We start from the raw sequence: 19612 nt of genomic DNA on the forward strand, positions 1-19612 counted from the left end.
TTTGTCTCATATTTAAAAAAAAGAACCACTTGGATATGATAGTGAGTGACACTTGCAGAGCCCTGCAAACAGGGGAGAAGGATCATCAAAAATAACAAAAAATGACACCATAGCAGCCAAATCAAACATTACCATATAAGACAATTTCTGACATTTACTTGATTATTTCCACTGATTTTTAATAACACATCTTAACGTTCCCACAAGACGAATAATAACTATAGTATAATAGTATGACCGGATCTGGATGAGGGGTTGCTGTTGATGTGCGAGTCAAATTGCAGCAGATTCGGTCAAAAAGAACATTCCCCTTGGATAAATGTAAAATTTGAAATAAATTCACACCAAGCCATTTGTAATCACAGCAGCAAAAGATTATATTGATGTTTATCTGTGTGTCAGACAGGCCCACACACACGCCTTGATATCTGTAACAATTAAACGCTAACACACATTTATAAGGAGCTTCATCTTCAGCAGTTACACTTTAAAAGCAAATTACTACACAAGGCCTCCGGAAAAAAAAAAAAAAAAAAAAAATCATTGATCTTTCGGCTGCACGGCGGGGACTTTTTTCAAGCAGCAGAAGTGATACATCAGGACGGGTTTGAACGTCTGATCCCTGATGCCGTAGATAAGGGAAATTAGACACCTGGGGGAAAGGAAGACAAACAGGTAAAGAAAACTCTGAACCCGCATCACATCAATTAGGCTGGTAATTTTGGAGATTGCAAAAACAAGAGGGCTGAAGATGGTGGAGGAGAGGCTGAGCAGCAGCTGCACCAGGTGCAGCAGCAACGTTTTGCTAGCTTTGCGAGCGGACGCTTTGTCCGTGGAGGCCGACTTGGCCGCTATGACCACGGCGATGTAGCTGGAAAGGACCGTCAAGCCGGTCGACGCGAGCAGAAAAGCATTGTAGCCTCTGTCGTAATTGTGGAACGCCGGCACCAGGAACATGACCAGGGTGGTGCAGAGGGTTCTCATTTGCAGGTTCTCCAACTTTTCGAAGGGAAACTGCAGCAGCAGCGCCAAGCGGATGAGGATATTTAGCAGGGAGAAGGTCCAGACGGCGGCGACGGCCACCGCCGTGTTCTTCATGGTGACGATGGCGGTGTGTCTCAGCGGGTTGCAAACCGCCACGTACCTCTCCAGGGACATCACCACCAGCGTCAGGGGGGAGATTTGTTGCACAAGGTGGCCGAGCATGACAAGAATACCGCAAACGGGATAAGTTAACATTAACTGGAAAGCATGAGTCAAGAACAGAATCTGGCTGATAACCAGGTACCAGGTGTCAGCGAGAAGGAGGTTAAAGAAGAAAATGTAGCGGGAGGTTTCACGAAATACGGCTTTGCTCCTCAGGGCCACCAACATGGTCGTGTTGATGATGATCAATGCGCAGCAGGACAGCGTGATGGGTGTTGCGAACCAGCCGATTTCCATCAACAGTGCTAAATGTAATTGCAAAGAGGTCTGCGACTCGTTTCCGAACGGCATTTTCGAGAACGATTTCTGAACAAACGAAAGTAGGGAGCAGGAAAGCGCAAGCGGTTTCGCCAAGCCGACTCTCCGAGATCGCAGAGGGCGGGTCATCGTCGAAGTTGCACGCGTTAATATTTTGCGTGCATCCTCCTCTTCCCCGAAAGTCTCTTACCCCTCCGGCACGAGCAGAGCGGCTCATCTGAGGGAGTCATCTGGCTCTGCGAGCTGTTTATGAGTTATGTCTTCACGTTGTGCTCACATGACGCCACTTCAGCAGCCAATCCCGTCGCACCTGACTTGTGTATGTGTGTGTGTGTGTGTGTGTTGGGGGGCAAACCTTTTGGACATCATTGTGCGGCCCAGTCATGTCGCTCCGAACTCATTTCTGTGTTTATGACAGTATTGGCACATTTGTATACATCGGCTCAAGAAAGATGGTGTTGCTTTTTACGTTGAAGATTTTATGCCTAGATAGTTGTGTGTAACTCTGATTTCTGACACTGAATAAAGCAAATTTTGTGTTAATGCTGTCGGGCCCACATCTGCTCCGTATGTTTTATCATTCGCCTTTTAAGGCGCTGCAGCTTATGGTCTGAAAAATACGGTTAATTAACATAAAACAAGCTGAATTGTTCTTAGAATCGCTGTTTGTTGCGCCTACTTTTTAGTAGGCATATAAGCGATGGTGTGATTGTGCCGTTACAGTATTTCAGGATTACAATGAAAAGTCAGACAAGCTTTGCTCAGACGGTAGCCACAGACAGAGATGGTGAGCGGGGACTTATTGATAAAATATGAAAACTTTCTGATAAGATTTTTTTTTATTATAAAAAGCCACTTTCTGTTTGTTGCTGCCAAAGCTAAGCTTTTTTTTTAAAAAAAAAAAATTTGAAAATGAAAATGAAGCCAACTTGGGATGTTGTTTGTCCATCGCCTAAAGTATTCTGCTCCAGTCTAGGAGTGGAATGGAGGTTTTAGATTTCAGTTTGATATTCTGGATAAACCCCGCAAAGTCCTCCGGTGAGCCCTCTCTACCTTTCTCCTTTTGGGGAGTTTGCAAAGCCCTTAAAGCTTTAGATCATGGAAAATCTCCCGGACTTGATTTAAGAAACCCTTCTAGATGATTTTGTAGCATAGCTTATGACAATACTTTTCAACCTCATGATGGAAAAAATGACATTCCCTCTTTTAACACATACATTCGTGTCTGACAGTCAGCCTTTTCCTTGTATGTACATTTAGTACATTCAAATGCAAATATTTGCTTGTTTCAAATATTGCCATTTTTGCTGATCACTCTTGGTTATTTAGTTAATTTGTATTCTTTATATATTATATTGTTCCTAATTACATTAGGTGACTCTGCCTTCTCTTATCCTGATGATTTTGTTCTTTCTTGTTCATTTTGTACATTGATTTTGTGGCCTTTTGTCATTTTTATTAATTTTCATAACATGGTTTCTCTATTTTATTTTCATTTTTTATGGCAGTAAGAGGCTGGTGTTGCTCTCATTTTGTTGGATGCTGGAGCCAATCCCAGCTGTCATTGGATGAGATTCACCCTGGTCACTAGCCAATCACAGGGCCTCTTACAGAGACATGCAACTATACACTCTGTCATTCATAATAATAATAATGACTGAAATTCAGATTAATGCAATTATGTTTTTATCAACTATTTTTATTTTTATATGCTACTTTCACCTAATGTAGTCCCTTAAGTAACATTACATCTCCTAATGCCAAACCTTTTCCCATCCACATAAAGTAAGCAAATTGAATATATTATTTTCAAAGCCATATTGGACACAATTTTTCTCTATGCTGTAAATTTATAGCTGCAGAGTAAGGTGCATATAAATAAAGTTTTACTTTACTTTTTGTCTGACTTATCATCCTGCTGGTGCCCCCTAGTGGCGAGGAGGATCAAATGTATTTTTCAAATTTGCAAACAGGAAGATACAAATATGGAGATAGTGATTGCTGTCATCACAGATAGAATTTATTTATTTATTATTTATTAAAGATTTGAGGCTTTTTGTTCAGTGGATTCTTTTATTTTGGGGAAATGTTTCTTTTTGTTTGTTTTTTTATTAAATTCTTCAATACTTATTGAATTCTTTTTCAATCATTACTGCCATGGAAGACACTTGTGTTTGAAGCCAAGCTCTTTCCTATGTGGGCAAGATATGATTACGATTTTTGCTGAAAGGGAAAAGGTATAATTGAATTTCGCTCATCATCTTGTCAAAAACCGCTGAGTGCTTTGTGAAGAGTCTAAACCAGAGGGCATTTTGTTGACAGGAACATTTACTTTTGTGTCACAAATATTTAAAATTTACATAAATTGTGATACAAGAAGGAAACGTATTTAAATAAACAACTCATAACAGCGGCCATCGCATCACCCGTTTTGACATAAAAACACTTGATATCCCAGAACCGCCTGAAAACACTGCAATTTTCTTGATGGGCCCTCTTTTCTCTTTCGACATGAAGGATGGTTCAGTGCCTCTTTGCCGGTTTGAGCAGACAGCAGAGATGGCCCAGCAAGACGGGTTTGATGGTCTGATCTCTGATGCCATAGATGAAAGAGCTCAGGCATCTGGGCAGAAGGCTAATAAACACATACAAGATATTCTGCATCCGCGCCAAAGCTAACCCGTCCAAGACTTTGGAGGCGGCAACAACCAAAGGGTTGAAGATGGTGGAGGAGAGGCTGAGCACCAGCTGCACCAGGTGCAGCAGCAACGTGTTACGTGCTTTATTAGCCGACTCTTTGTTCGTGGAGGCCGACCTGGCTGCTACCATCACGCCGATGTAGCTGGAAATAACCGCCAAGCCGGTGGACGTGAACAGAACACAGATGTAGGCTTTGTCGTAGAGGTCGGCTCCCGGCACCAGGAACATGAACAGGGTGGTGCAGAGGGTTTGCATCTGCAGACTCTCCAGCTCATTGAATGGAAACTGCAGCAGCAGCAGAACGCGAATGAGAATGTTCAATAAGCAGAAGGCCCAGACGGCCGCGATGGCCACCCCCGTGTTCCTGCTGGTGACGATGGCGCCGTGTCTCAGCGGGTAGCACACCGCCACGTACCTCTCCAGGGACATCACCACCAGCGTCATGGGGGAGACCTCATTCACCATGGTGGTTGTCATGACGAACACGCCGCACACGGGATAGGTCAACATGAACCTACAGGCGTAAATCAAGTACAAGATCTGGCTGATCAGCAGCTGTGCCGTGTCTGCAAAAAGGAGATTAAACAGAAGAATATAGCGGGAGGTTTGACAAAACACAGGTCTGCTCCTCAGGCTGAACATCATGATCCCGTTGATGAAGAGGAACACAAAGCAGGACAGCGTTATGGGAGTCAAAATCAATACAATGTTCAGTAACCCCAGTGGCTCCAGTCCAACTGTGACGTTGGTCTGAAATGAACCGACAGATGACATTTCGGGGAAAAGCGTTAAGACCCAAACACATCGGAATTCGTCCAGGTTCTCTTCTCAGAATCCTGAAGGCGGGCTGTGGATAGCGTCCGCGTACATTTTCATCTCCGTCCTCCTTTCTCACGAGCAGACCGGGTCTGCGGGAGTCGCCTGGCCGCCCCCGTCGCATATATGAGCTCAGGCTTCACACCCATGACACGTGACAGCCCTCGAATGGCCGCTGAGACAGCTGACGTCACAGCCTCCTCAGCGAGATCCAAAAGGGTGACATCATGGAACCATGCACTTTTGATGATATCGTCGTGTTTCGGAGAAAACTCAACGGTTTATCGTCGACCAATACATGGATGGTCACGATAAATCCTATTGATCTCATTGATTTCTTTCAAGAAGTGGCAAATGGACACAACTTAAACACCACTTTACATTGACATCCTTTCACATACACTTATGGCGGCAGAACATGGTGCAGCTTTTGGGGTTCAGTGTCTTGACAAAGAACGCTTGGGCTCTCAAAGAGGAGCGATAAGATAAGATAAGATAAGATAAGATAAGATAAGATAAGATAAGATAAGATAAGATAATACTTTATTGATCCCCATAGGGGAAATTCATTTGTCACAGCAGTGCTACAATAAACATAAATATAAATATAAATAGAAATATAAATAGAAATAGAAATAGAAATAGAAATAGAAATAGAAATAGAAATAGAGTAGATAATTAAAAGGATAAAGACAATTACAGAATGACACATCATTGCGAGCAACCTGATGGTTCGGTGTCTTTGTCTGAGGAAACTTTGAGGTGCAGCCGGGAATTGAACCCCCAAACAGTTCCTAGATCCTTTTAAGGAACTAGGCTCTCCCGAAAAAACAGTAAAAGAGCTATGAACCATGGACCTCAGTTTCTATCACCTTTTTTGTACCTACTCACATGAACGTGAGTGGTTTTTAGTATGATAATCATTTAGTAATTTAAGGGAATCCAGTGGCGTGCAGTCAGTAGAGGCATCATGGAGAGAAAAAAATGTAAAATGAAAAAATAAATTAAATGGTTATATTTATTCAGTGATTTGTATTATATAGTTATTTTCCACCAAACTTCACAATTTTTAGTCTTTTTTTTTTTCCAAATTGCTGAAAAAACAAAACACATTTAGCGTTTAAATATGAAGAAGAGACATTCGGTAACAAGGCAACCAGCGGAGCCCACGATGGATTGCGCAATTATTCTGCAAACTGTGCTGGCATGCTATTCGGCTGAGACCCCATTGCTGTCTCTGTGGATGTTGCTATTAAAATTTTCAAACACTTCAAGCACTAATATATGAACTAAATTTCCATACTTTAGCTGATGTGAAATTTTTTTTTGTCAACAACTGAAACGTGTTTCTTGGGATGTCCAGGATTTGGCTTTGAATGAACAGCAAAGACTCAACATCAGCATCCACAACGCAAAGGTAAAGGAAAACCAAGAGATTCATAAAAACATACAGTGGGAACAGGACCGATCAAGGACGACTGTCTTCACTGGCAGTGATTTTTATTGAGGCAGACAGACTTTTATTGCTGAAGAAAGACATGGACGATTTCTACAAGCAAGTTACCGATGCTTTTCTTCAGAAGGAGCGGCGCAAGGACTTCATTTATAAGTAAAAGTTAGGGATAATAAGGATTTTTTTAAAACTTGCTTTTTTCTATGCTACAGTTTGTATATGTAAAGAATGCCGATATGATATTCTAAACAAAATACATCAACTGCTGCCATTAAAATGGTGAATAAGCTACTCCGTTGGGTTCATATATTTGTAAATCTGACGTCAGTGCCCCACCAGCCATGAACCTCACCGCACGTCACTGTAATGGCCTGAGTCACTTAGTCAACCTAAAACACCCTAAAGTCAGATGTATATGTTCGGAAACAAAGTGAGGCTGAGGGAAAATGAAAGGGAGAACTTAGTGATAGTACAGAAAAATTACTGAAAAAAAAAAAAAAAATCTAAAGATGATAAAAATCCCCCGAAAACAAATTGAACTGTGATTAAAAAAAAATCACTTCATTATTTTTCTGATGTATCCACTCTTTTTTTCTTTGAGGGCTGGCATCACCTTTCAGCAGCCATGTTGAAGGGTCAAAAGGTCAAAGCACGCCACGTTTGAATTGTACGTCACGCTGCTTTAAGTGGAAATTTAATTTTTGAATTACTTACAGGATCACGCCGCCAAGTCAAAACATCATAAATCTTTCTCAGTCCCATCAAACAAATATGAAGGATGCGTCTTTCATTTTAAAAGCTGCACCAGATAGAGATAGATATTAAGGCCGGTCTATCGCCTAGATTCAGGAGGGATCGTACAACGATGTTAATCCCGAGTGTCTCGGCGCCATCTTCCGGTTCCCGATGGATGACGGCCCCCGGCAGCGCTGAGGCGAGGAGCAGAGGAGCCCACCAGGACTTCTCCTCCACGCTGCTGACCTTGTAGCTGCGGAGCAAGCCCTTTTTTTTTCCAATCATTGTATATTTTACTTTTCTATAGTTTTGTTTTTCAGTCTGACTTATCTCCTTGTCGTACCGCTGATGCCGCCCCCTACTGGTCAGGAGGCCAAAATGCATTTACAATGTAAATAGACAGAAACAGCTATGGTGATAGCTAGCATTATTTATAGGATTTTTGTTTTTTTAATTTTCTGAGACTTTATTTTGTGAGAGAGCAGTTCTGTCAGGTGGATTTTTTAATTTTTTTTTATAATGTTTTAAATTGTTTGTGGTATTCAACACATTTACGGAAATTTAACTGCGATGGAAGACGCTCCCGCTTGTGGCCGAGCTCTTTCAGATGGAGGAAAAAATATACAAGAAAACTTACAGCACATCTAAAACATTTTTTTTTCACCAAATATTTATCTTTTATTGTTTCTAGATTCTTTTTAAATTGAATTTGCATCGCTGAGGAGGGGGGGGATTGGATCTCACTTATCATCTTGGCAACAGTGAATTCTGAAGCAAAGGACTTTTCAGTCACAACAGAAACATTTCTTCTCCATTTTGTCATAAATATTCGAAATGAACATAATTTAAGATGCAAGGCAGAAAAGTGTTAAAAAAAACAACTCATAACAGCAGCCATCAGTGCACAAAATGTATTTTCATCTGAGACGCAGTGAAGCATAAATAAAACGAGAGAAAAAGAAAATCAGAAAGTAAAACAACTTTATGTTTTTGCTTTTGACACAGTAACACTCCCATCACTTGGTCAGAGAGATCAAACCGTCAGAAACACTGCAATTTTAGGGGCTACTTTTCTCCAAACACGGATGCTTCAGTGCATCTTTGGCGGTTTGAGCAGACAGCAGAGATGGCTCAGCAGGACGGGTTTGATGGTCTGATCTCTGATGCCATAGATGAGAGAGCTCAGGCATCTGGGCAGAAGGCTAATAAACACATACAAGATATTCTGCAGGCGCACAAACACCGCTCTGTCCAAGACTTTCGAAATGGCAAAAACCAAGGGGTTGAAGATGGTGGAGGAGAGGCTGAGCACCAGCTGCACCAGGTGCAGCAGCAACGTGTTACGTGCTTTATGGGCCGACTCTTTGTTCGTGGAGGCCGACCTGGCTGCTACCATCACGCCGATGTAGCTGGAAATAACCGCCAGGCCCGTCGACGTGAACAGAACACAGGTGTAGGCTTTGTCGTAGAGGTCGGCTCCCGGCACCAGGAACATGACCAGAGGGGTGCAGAGGGTTTGCATCTGCAGACTCTCCAGCTCATTGAATGGAAACTGCAGCAGCAGCAGAACGCGAATGAGAATGTTCAATAAACAGAAGGCCCAGACGGCCACGATGGCCACCCCCGTGTTCCTGCTGGTGACGATGGCGCCGTGTCTCAGCGGGTAGCACACCGCCACGTACCTCTCCAGGGACATCACCACCAGCGTCAGGGGGGAGACCTCATTCACGATGGTGGTTGTCATGATAAACACACCACACAGGGGATACGTCAACATGAATCTACAAGCGTGAATCAAGTACAAGATCTGGCTGATCAGCAGCTGTGCCGTGTCTGCAAAAAGGAGGTTAAACAGAAGAATATAGCGGGAGGTTTGACAAAACACAGGTCTGCTCCTCAGGCTGAACATCATGATCCCGTTGATGAAGAGGAACACAAAGCAGGACAGCGTTATGGGAGAAGAAAACAGCATAATCTCCAATATCCCCCGTAGATAGGGTTCAGCTGTGATGTTGGTCTGAAACGAACTGACAGATGACATTTTGGGGAAAAAGCGTTCAAGACCCAACCACCTTTGAATTGTTCAGGTGTCCGTTCTCAGAATGCTGAAGGCGGGCCGTGGATAGCGTCCACGTACATTTCCGTCTCTCTCCTCCTTTCTCGCGAGCCGAGCCGGTCTGCAGGATTCGCCTGGCCGCCCCCATTGCATATATGAGCTCAGTCTTCACACCCATGTCACGCGACAGCCCTCGAATGGCCACTGAGACAGTTGGCGTCACATCCACCTCAGTGAGATCCAACCACGTGACAGCGTAGAAACATGCACTTTTGATTGGGTCTCGAACATAAAAAAATCTACTGGAAGTCTGAAGGTCAACAACCGACATCAATATTATCACTTGAAAATAAACCAGTTGCAATATTTAACGTCAAGTTAATCACTTCGTGGATCGTAATGATAAATCTCAGCGATCTCACCGATTGATTCTACAAGAAGTGGAAAATGTTCTCATCTACTGTAATATCCGGACTTTATGGATTTTTTGGGGGGGCTAAAGAGCTTCACGCAGCTAAAATATTTTGCTCCATCACATCAGACCAATAAAATCACCATGAAATTCTGAGGCCGTTCAATTCTGACAGAAGAAGACGACTTTAACGGTTTTAAGGCACAGGAGGAAGACGAAGATAGCCATCAGCTGGAGTAGGACTAAGCAGGGATAGAAAATAGATTATTCTTAATCTTTTTATCTGCCGTGTTACAGGCACTATTAGAATAAAGCATTTCTAGTATGTGGATGTTACCGGTATGTATTTAATTAAAAGTTTAAAGAAAAGTTTCTGTTTAATATCTCATGTTACAACATGGACAGCTACGGCTTATAGACAAGTGTTACCTAGATATGTACTCATAAATATATATATATATATACATATATATATATATATTTATTTATTTTTAGCCGGTGCAGCTTATTTTCAGTTGTTCTCAATAGCTTAAAGTAGAAACCAATAACCCACTCACAGACTCTCCAAAGGCGTGCCGTGGGAGGCGCAAACTAGACCACTGGCATCTTGGTACACTTTACCAATTCCGCTGTTCTGTCAATCACGCTGGCAGCCACGACTCCCAATCTTCATCGACACCTTGCTTAACCGTACCATCGGAAGCGACTCGATGGGTCAATGTCATGCCTGAGGAATTGAATCCCCGGTAATTTACAAACTAGGAATCATGGACCGCAGTTTCTGGAACCGTTTTAACTTCCACTCTGACACGGGGTTCTTTCAGGCTTCCACAGGAATTCATATGACGGAGGTGATTGGCATTTGGTGAAGCTCATAAGCTGCACCCCTTAACAGATACTTCACCATTTTAAAACCTATTGTGATCACAAGTCTGCTGTTTTCTTTCCACAAAATGGACAGAACCAGCGAGAAATGTGTCAAAGAAGAGATCCAAGCTCTTCTTGGCTTCTGCATCACAGAAGGGTTTCCAGAACTTGCAGCGGAACGTCAACATTTTGGCTAAAAGGAGTTCAGAGTTATTTTTCCCACAATAGACTTTGGTCTCTGCCAGAGGTGTGTGTTTGAGTGTGTCCCTTAACCCTCTTATTATGTTAAGGGTCAATTTGACCCATTGGGTCAATGGGTGAAATGGGTCAAATTAACCCTTAACATAATAAGAGGGTTAAGGTGCACATCGCAGACGCTTCTGACAATCAATCCTTATTGCCTGTTCCAATGCATAAGTAAAATGTTCACCTATAAAAGGCTGGTTCCTGGAGCACTATTCTAAGCTGGAACCAGAACTTTTCTACGTGTCCAGAAAAAGCAACGGACTGAAAGTCGGCAGGGGCAAGGTCTGCTTAAAGTTACCCAGAGAGCGTTACTGCTCTCGTGACTACAGTGTTTTGGTGATTGTTGCACAGGTCCCCTCGTGACTCATTGAGACTCATTAAAAATTCCTTTTCCCAAAAATATTGACACCACTGATGGCCCCTGCGGAGGGCTACTAATGAGGCGCACCTGCAAGACCAGGAAGTTTGACAGAACAGGGAAAAACATTGCAGAGTCAGCGGAGTGACTTGCAAACTTTTGTCTGCCCATAAGGTAAGTACTCAACGTAGGCTCCGATCAGTCCTCTTTCATCGTAAAACATTTAATGGATTCATAACTCGCTCAGCATTGAGGGGGAAGTGAACTTTAAATGTAACACGCGGATTCTTTTAAAGGATAGAATCTCAACAAAGCAATGTTTTCGGTCCATTTCATGGGATTGCGAGGCAATGATGTCACGACCTCCGATTTAATTAATATGTTTACATGTGTTTTTGTTTTTTTTTTCCGCTCCCTCCGCTGCTACGCTGTTCTCAGTGTTGTGTCTACTAATTGACCCGTGTTGACTAAAGAGCCGCCGAGGGGAAGCTCCTCCCAGCTGACCGAATCTCCCGACGCCTCATTTGGGTGCATTAAAAATTAAAAACCTTAATCACCAGTGTTTTCTCTGTCAACGCCCGTGACAAGATCCTCTGGGTGTTTACCTGGATGGGGTCATGTGCATGTGCTCGCACGCTACCGACTCTGGCCAGTTCAAGCAAGTGGAAGCTAAAGAGGTGAAATTTTAGCATCCGAACGCTCTTCGTCCAGCTGGGGTTGCGTCCATGATAGGTCTCATGTCCTTTCATTGCTTCATTTCATTGAAAAACTGAAACAGGCTCCTTGTGGATCCCCTCCGAATTACCATATTTGGAGGAAAACGAAAAAAAAAGAACTTTTCTACGCTGGATACACTGAACGGCGTACCTGGAAACCGTCATTAGACATCTTCTCTTATATGTTCTGTCATAGGGCGCCTCTGTGACTCAGAGGTTAGCACTTCTGCCTCGTGGAAAGAAGGTCCTCGATTCAATTCTAAAAGTCTCTATGTTCTCTCATTGGACCTCCAAATGGCCGGCATGAATGAAAGAGTGAATGGTGATTTATTGGTGACCAGTCAAGAGTGAATCCCGCCTCTCACCCAATCACAGCTAGGATTGACTAATTTAATTGATTCATTTGTTCTCTACTTTTAGAACAGGGTTCCCATGCAAACATGGCTGTGTGTTTCATTTAAGCATCTGCTTTTTCATAATGAATGTGAAAAAGTGTATTCCTGCTTCTTTGCAAAACACTGGAAATTTAACATGTCTGTAATTTTTACCATTTTACGCAAATGTACACTGCGAATACCTGTTATAGAACTGCAGCAGCCTCCATCTCATTGGTCTCAGGTTGGTTGAAGGGAAGCGGTTTCAAACTCTTAGCTATTAGCGCTCCCGCTGTGAAGCTCGTGCAAGTACATCCATGCAAAATAAACAAACTGGTCTGCCATTCACTTCCATTGTCTGGAATGGGTGACAGAGACAGAGGGAAGGATGGCAAGAGAGCGAGAAGGAAGCTGGGAACCAATCCACCTTGAACATACGTGATAGCGTGTATTAGTGGAGTGAAGAGGAGGCTCCAGAGAGGTGGTGTTTAATCCACCCATATCTTCAAGCCTGTAGAAAGATATAGACAAAGACATTGGATGTTAAAAGACTGAGCCATCAAGAAGATGTTGATACCCGCCGATCCAAGGTGTATCCTTTGTTAAGCTTTTGGTTTTAACCTGGACCCCTGCTGTTTGGATTTTAACATTCATTGAAATCTCAGCAACGATTTGATCCATGTCGCTCAGATGGCCTTTTGACGTGTGACAAGAGAGGGCAAATCTCTTCCCTGATAGTTAAGCTCACCCTAGGACCAAGAATTTATGAGAAAAGCAAGAAATGGTGTCGCAGGTGGCTTTTTGTGGCCTAAAAGCATGCCCGCGAATGAGCAATAAGACTGATAGCTAGCCACGTGCAGCAGCGTGTCATTAGCATATCAATGTAAGCCCAAGAACCCGGGGAACATCGCCAGGATACAATTAAAAATAATAATCTGTGGATTTGTGAGGATTTTAAGTACCGGAGCAGCATGTGTCTGGGCAAACATACAAACTCCACAAGCGGTCCCTTGGACCACTGTGAGCAACATCAGATGTGTGCACTGTGGTCACGCCTGTTACACATTCATCGAAGTTACACGGTTTATTAAAAGAATCAAATTACAGCAGTCATTTTAATTAAGTGATATAGTCCACTTCCAATGACAGGCAAAAATTCTGTTCATGACCTCCGTAGTATGCTAACACCATTGAAAGAATAAATATTTATTTTAACTATGGCTTAACATGAACTACAAACTGAGCCACACCACCTTTAAAGTCCAATTTTTAAAACACAGTTAGCATTTTTATTATAAAACTCTGACTTGTATTACGAGAATGAGTTTGTATGTCAGTGTGTGAAGCTCCTACTGTGGTCTGGGAGAGAGATATATCTGAGAATGCTTCATTATTTACTTGAATTCAGCATATTCACTGTTCATGGCCTCAATGACCTCATACTCCTTGGCCAGTGTCACAACGTCTGCTGATCTATACTCAAAACCGATGCCTGAGCTCAATACCTCAATGTCAAATTCAGACCACTCCTTTAATTCATCCTCTGGAAAACCAACATCCAAGTGATCACAGAGGAATCTCACCGGTATTTCTGGCATCAAGTGCTGAGGCCCTCATCACCTCTTTGACCCGGTCACTCCACTGAACATCCATCTCATCCCTCGGGTATTGAGAACGCAACTTCTCGATCTTTGCTCTTGCAAAGCGGTGCCCTTCCATTACAGTCAGGTTGTGTCTTTAAAAAGAAAGACAGAGTTGTGCCAGCTTGCTAAAAACATCTCCCAGAGCAGTGGGAGTAACCTTGAACTTTGGATCGGTCAGCTTTTTGTAGCAGTAACTTGCCACTGGATCTCTGTTGTCAATGGATTCTCTCTTGCAGAATACTTCCAGCACAGTGCAGTTCCTCAGAACAGAATTCACATTTTTGTGCCGTGAATAACTGTGGATCCTCATCAAGAATCTTCGCTAGGCCTTCCAATTTTACAGTGGATCTAGAGAAAGTGGAATATACTGTTCTTTCCACATCACGAATCAAGGGTACATCTTTCCACGCATCATCAATGCCCAAGTCCTCACTATGGGCCGCACAATGTTGTTCGGTAAGATATGAAGCTGCAACTCTGTTGTGCTTTCCTAGCATTACCCATTGTAACGTTTTTATCTTATTTTCGATTCAGGTTGGAATTTTATTTTGAGTGCAGATTTTCTGTGTGCAGACACCATGTTAGCAGCTTAGAGGGAACATTGCCGGGCAGTCATGGGCAGACCTCAGCCCGCAGGCCATATATTGGACTTTTTAAATCGTCCCGCCAAACTTAAAGTTTCATTGTAATCAAACATCATTAATTTTATCTTATGAGCAGATCACGGAAAAGAAAAACGGACAGTGGCTGCCGTGTGTTTAGTCAGGACTCGAGTCCGATCAGTGGCTGTATACCTGATATGCTAAGAAACCGTTGCAGTTTTCAAAGAATACAATATCAAGTGTCACTTTGATACGAAGTATGCTAACTGTGCTAGTGAGCGGCCAACGCAAGAATGGGCTGCCACAGCTCAGAGGTTGTCTAATTTACTGACCCGGCAAAAATGTTTTCACCGACAAACCGTGATTCAAAAGTTGAGTACAAGTTCCAACAGGTGGGGTACGGACACGATGGCAACACTGAGACTCCAAAAAAAACAACAAAAGAATTCATAGATTTTACTGAGGCTCTGGTTGAAAACTTCGTAATAGGAGATCGCAGATGAAACAGGGAAATCGGAGTCAGACAGGAGAGCATGGAGGCTCTTGAAAAGATGGACAGGGTCGGTTCCAGGTGGTTTCCTGTGGCAAACAAGGCAACCTGTCCACTGGGAAGGGAAAGAAGCCAACCTGGCAACCGGTGGAACTGGAAGCAAAGCTTTTCAGTCCCCACTAGTTCCAGCTGCGCGTCCAGGAACTAATGAGCTGGCAAAGTGGAATCACCGGACAGAGCACCGAGAACCGGGACAACCAAGGCAAGTTTTAATCAAATTAGCATTTCCAAATCTCCGGAGGACGGCACAAAAGCTATCACAAAGTTTGGCTCGACCTACATATGTGAGCAGATTTTCATGAACTGCCCCAACAAAACTATCATAATTTCTGTTACTTTTTTCACACGCTTTGAACACTGCGGCTTAAACAACAATGTGGCTTATTTATGGAGCGATGAAATTACCATGAAATTCTGAGGCTGTTCAATTCCAACACCGAAGAAGACCACTTTAATAGTTTTAGAGCGCAGGAGGAAGACGGAAATAGCGATCAGCTGGAGTAGGACAAAGCTGGGATGGAAAATGGATGGAAGGATGGACTTTTCCTTGTGTTATTTATTATGAATCAGTCGTGTTCCAGGCACTGTTCGGAAAAAGCATTTCCAGTACATGTATGTGTATGTATATAATTGAAAGGTTAAAAAAAAAACGTGTCTTTGTAACATCTTTCTGTGTGAATATCTCTTGTTACAAAACGGACACCTGTGGCTTAAAGACAAGTGTGGCCTATACATATATATATATACATATATATATATGTATAAAAAGCTTATTTATTTAGTTTTAAAATACGATAACACCAGACTTTGATGCACTGGCGTGAAAGGGAGATCAACGATGCTGTTCCTATGGTAACTGAATGTGAGTTTCTCTTACGGTGTTTGGAAATCAGTGCATTTGAATAACAATTTGTACAATGAGCCTTGCTGATCATGCTTTGCTAAAAGGCCATACATATAATTGCTTCGAGATGTATTTCTGCTCTATTTGTGTCATTACCGTAATTTCCGAACTATTGAGGGCACAGAAATATGGGCCGCTCCATTTACCTGATCGCTATCTTCATCTTCCTCCTGCGCACTAAAACCATTAAAGTTGCCTTCTTCAGCGTCGAATTTCACGGTAATTTCATCGGTCTGATGTGACGAGGCTAAATGTTTTGCCGGTGTGAAGCTTGATTGCCCAAAAAAAATCCATAAATTAGTCACATCATTTTTTAAGCCACAGTGTTCAAAGCGTGAAGAAAAAAGTAGCAGCTCGTTGGAACAGGTAAAAAAAATGTCAGGTGCAATATAATATTGTTTATATATGTGTATAAAGGACTTTTTCAGAAAATTAGAATATTGTGATAAAGTTCTTTATCTTCTGTAATGCAATTACAAAATCAAAAATGTCATACATTCTGGATACATTACAAATCAACTGAAATTATTGCAAGCCTTTTATTATTTTAATATTGCTGATTATGGCTTACATCCCAAGAAAACTCAAAAATCCAATCTCAAAATATTAGAATATCATGAAAAAGTAATTTTTGTTTTTTTAATTACATTACAGATGATAAAGAACTTAATCACAATATTCTAATTTTCGTGGAGGTTCTCTTTTGGAGGGAGGAGAACGGAGAGGATCAGGGTTTGGACGCGGTCAGAGGAGGGACCGAGAAGATCTGGGTTGAAGGATCCTGAGATTGGAATTCCAAGAGAATGACCAGATAAGGGGTTCCTGGATGGAGTTTTTTTTTTCATCACTTTTGCTCGGTCTGTTATAAATCTGACAAATAATCAGTCGCTAATTGAAAGAATACCACAAAATGTAAACAAGTTTCAGCGGCGGTGTTGGATTTCCTGGTTTTACCCGATGACGTATGATGCGGACCAGGGTGTTACCATATTTGGCGACTAAACTGATGTACTCAGTCAGGGACTGGGCTGGGGGCGTTCATAAAAGCTGCTGCGAAAACCAGCGACGCCTCAGAGCGACCCTGCGCTCTTGAATGCACGTCAGACGCTCCGGTCGAACGCCGCCTAGATGATTTTAGGTTTGTGTTACAGGGGCACCGGCCGGATAGTATTTCGGACTTTCTAAAAAATGTCTCTGTCCAACAGCACTGTCGAGCTGTGGTATCAAGGATTACTGGAGCGGGTGATGTTTTCCAGTCTGGCCACGTTGCCTTGTTGCATGTTTTTCCTCATCAACATCTTCATGCTATACGCATTGAGGAGCAAACCCGTGTTTTGTGAGACGTCCCGTTACGTCCTTCTCTACAACCTACTTTTCGCAGACACGGCGCAGATCGTAATCAGTCAGGTGTTGTTCCAGCTGGCCACTTGCAGAGTGATTTTGTCGTATCCTCTTTGCGGTGTTTTTGTCATGCTCGCTAACCTCACCAATGAAATTTCCCCACTGACGCTGGTGGTGATGTCCCTGGAGAGGTACGTGGCGGTGTGCAACCCGCTGAGACACACCGCCATCGTCACCATCAGAAACACGGGGGTGGCCGTCGCCGCCATCTGGGCCTTCTGTTTATTGAACAGTCTCATTCGCGTTCTGCTGCTGCTGCAGTTTCCCTTCGAAGAGCTGGAGAGTCTGCAGATGAAGACCCTCTGCACCACCCTGGTCATGTTCCTGGTGCCGGGAGCCGAGTTTTACGATAAAGTCTACACCTGTGTTCTGTTCACGTCGGCCGGCGTGGCGGTCGTTTCCAGCTACATCGGCGTGATCATAGCGGCCAGGTCGGCCTCCACGAACAAAGGGTTGGCGAGCAAAGCCCGCGACACCCTGCTGCTGCACCTGGGGCAGCTGATACTCAGCCTCTCCTCCACCATCTTCAACCCTTTGATTCTGGTGGTCTCGAAGAGCGTCACGCGGGTCGTTCGCGTGCGCTTCCGGAACAGCTTGTACGTGTTCATTTTCATCCTGCCCAGATGTCTGAGTTCTCTCATCTACGGGCTCAGGGATCGGACCATCAGATCCGTCCTCGTCTATTATGTTTGTTTTCGACTGAAAGCACAAGTCAAGAGTGAGACCTCACGCTGAGTTTGCGTGTGCGGTTTCTCTCGCACACCCGCGTGCCCCTGTGTAGCAAATTGGTGTGTGACTGACTGATATCCGACAGGGTTTAAGGCTCAGAACAGCGGCGTGTTGCTCTCCACAAACTCCAGCTGGATTCGTTGCTGAACATTGAAACCTATTGCAATGTGAACAGAAAAGATACTTTCAAAACAATTATAATGTTTCTGTTTTTATTTTTTTTACCTCTTAAATATATGGAATGAGGGATATAATTATAATGTTTCTGTTTTTTTTTTACCTCTTAAATATATGGAATGAGGGAAACGATTATACTGAAAACTAATATGTGATCACATAACCTAAAACACAGGTGTCACACACAGACACATTCAACCTTATATCTCCTTTCTGTTAAATGATCTGATCTTGAATTACACACACCTGAACAGCGTTCAGTTATTTGAATAGCTATATAAAAGTGTTTTTGTTCCCCGTTATACAAGTTTCCGTAGTGTAGTGGTTATCACGTTCGCCTCACACGCGAAAGGTCCCCGGTTCGAAACCGGGCGGAAACATTATTCACTTTTCTGAAAGATCCATATTTTATATAAAATAAAACCCACCAGACAAACTGTTTGCATTTTCTGCTTGAGCATGTATATTATATTGTTTAATATTATTGAAATGTTTTTAGCCGCGTGGGCTGCGGGGGTATGTTGTCATTTTCTGTAATTTTGCGTTTTCCAATAATTGTCCAATAAAATAAAGGTGAAAATATCGAAACCAGCGAACGTGCAATTATTGATTCACCACCCTTATATCAACGTAAACATAAAACGTATACATGTATAGAAAATATTTATAAGGGCTAGATTTTCGCGAAGCCTGCAGGTTTCCGTAGTGTAGTGGTTATCACGTTCGCCTAACACGCGAAAGGTCCCCGGTTCGAAACCGGGCGGAAACACGTATTAACTGTTTTTTTCTGTCTAAAATTTTATTTCGTACAAATTTAAAAAAAATCACTATGGTCTGAGCGTTTTACAACAGTGATACCTCATTGACTTTGGTGGCGCTTGATGAAATTCGCTGCGGACGTAAAGAGTGAAAGGAGCTTTATTTTATTTTCACGAACATATAACCCCCATTTCACTTATAGCTTACGTAAAGCATCGTTTTATTACTGTAAGTACTGCAAACTCGGCAAAACTTATTTATTGAAATCACATTGTCAATTTTCCACGCAGACACATTTAAATTGGCATGCACGTAGTAACTTGAGTGGGCTGTTTTGCCGGATAAAGCAAACTATTGCGATAATGATTTTACCGGGGAATAACTGGTATGCAATATTGACATAAAAAAAAAGAATTAAGGTTTCCTGTCGGAATTATATTAATTTATTCAATTACCTTTCTGCCGATTCGTTTATTTATTGTGTTTGTTCAGTCAGACATTTGTTCGTTTACTCGCTTGAGTGACAGGCGTCGGGCTCGCGCGGTAAATTCGGGGGAATGTGGTTGGATGGCGCGTCCAAACAAACGGGCCCCATGCCATCTTTCTGACACCTGTGATTGGTTTATTACTCGGTAAAGGCGGGTCAAGTT

General features: G+C 42.7%; 4 protein-coding genes and 2 non-coding genes across 6 annotated transcripts; 3 read left to right on the forward strand and 3 right to left on the reverse strand.

Annotated features, from left to right (window-relative positions):
- Nucleotides 1-540: 540 nt before the first annotated feature.
- On the reverse strand, nt 541-1497 carry LOC147226413 (odorant receptor 131-2-like). The gene has a single exon (XM_086160388.1). It carries the CDS (start codon nt 1495-1497, stop codon nt 541-543), a length of 957 nt encoding a protein of 318 aa, XP_086016514.1.
- Nucleotides 1498-3987: 2490 nt separating this feature from the next.
- LOC147226414 (odorant receptor 131-2-like) lies at nt 3988-4809 on the reverse strand. Its single transcript, XM_086160389.1, has one exon. The coding sequence runs from the start codon at nt 4807-4809 to the stop codon at nt 3988-3990; it is 822 nt and encodes a 273-aa protein (XP_086016515.1).
- A 3449-nt stretch (nt 4810-8258) lies between these two features.
- LOC147226415 (odorant receptor 131-2-like) lies at nt 8259-9080 on the reverse strand. Its single transcript, XM_086160390.1, has one exon. The coding sequence runs from the start codon at nt 9078-9080 to the stop codon at nt 8259-8261; it is 822 nt and encodes a 273-aa protein (XP_086016516.1).
- Nucleotides 9081-17176: 8096 nt separating this feature from the next.
- LOC147226416 (odorant receptor 131-2-like) lies at nt 17177-18032 on the forward strand. Its single transcript, XM_086160391.1, has one exon. It carries the CDS (start codon nt 17199-17201, stop codon nt 18030-18032), a length of 834 nt encoding a protein of 277 aa, XP_086016517.1. The 5' UTR covers nt 17177-17198.
- Nucleotides 18033-18510: 478 nt separating this feature from the next.
- trnav-cac (transfer RNA valine (anticodon CAC)) lies at nt 18511-18583 on the forward strand. Its single transcript has one exon. It is a non-coding gene; the product is annotated as a tRNA-Val (tRNA).
- Nucleotides 18584-18899: 316 nt separating this feature from the next.
- On the forward strand, nt 18900-18972 carry trnav-aac (transfer RNA valine (anticodon AAC)). The gene has a single exon. It is a non-coding gene; the product is annotated as a tRNA-Val (tRNA).
- The last annotated feature ends 640 nt before the right edge of the window (nt 18973-19612 follow it).

This window comes from Fistularia commersonii, chromosome 15, assembly GCF_037954325.1.
Source record: "Fistularia commersonii isolate RoL2024-O1a breed Wild chromosome 15, RoL_Fcom_v1.0, whole genome shotgun sequence".
In the NCBI taxonomy this organism is placed as follows: domain Eukaryota; kingdom Metazoa; phylum Chordata; class Actinopteri; order Syngnathiformes; family Fistulariidae; genus Fistularia; species Fistularia commersonii.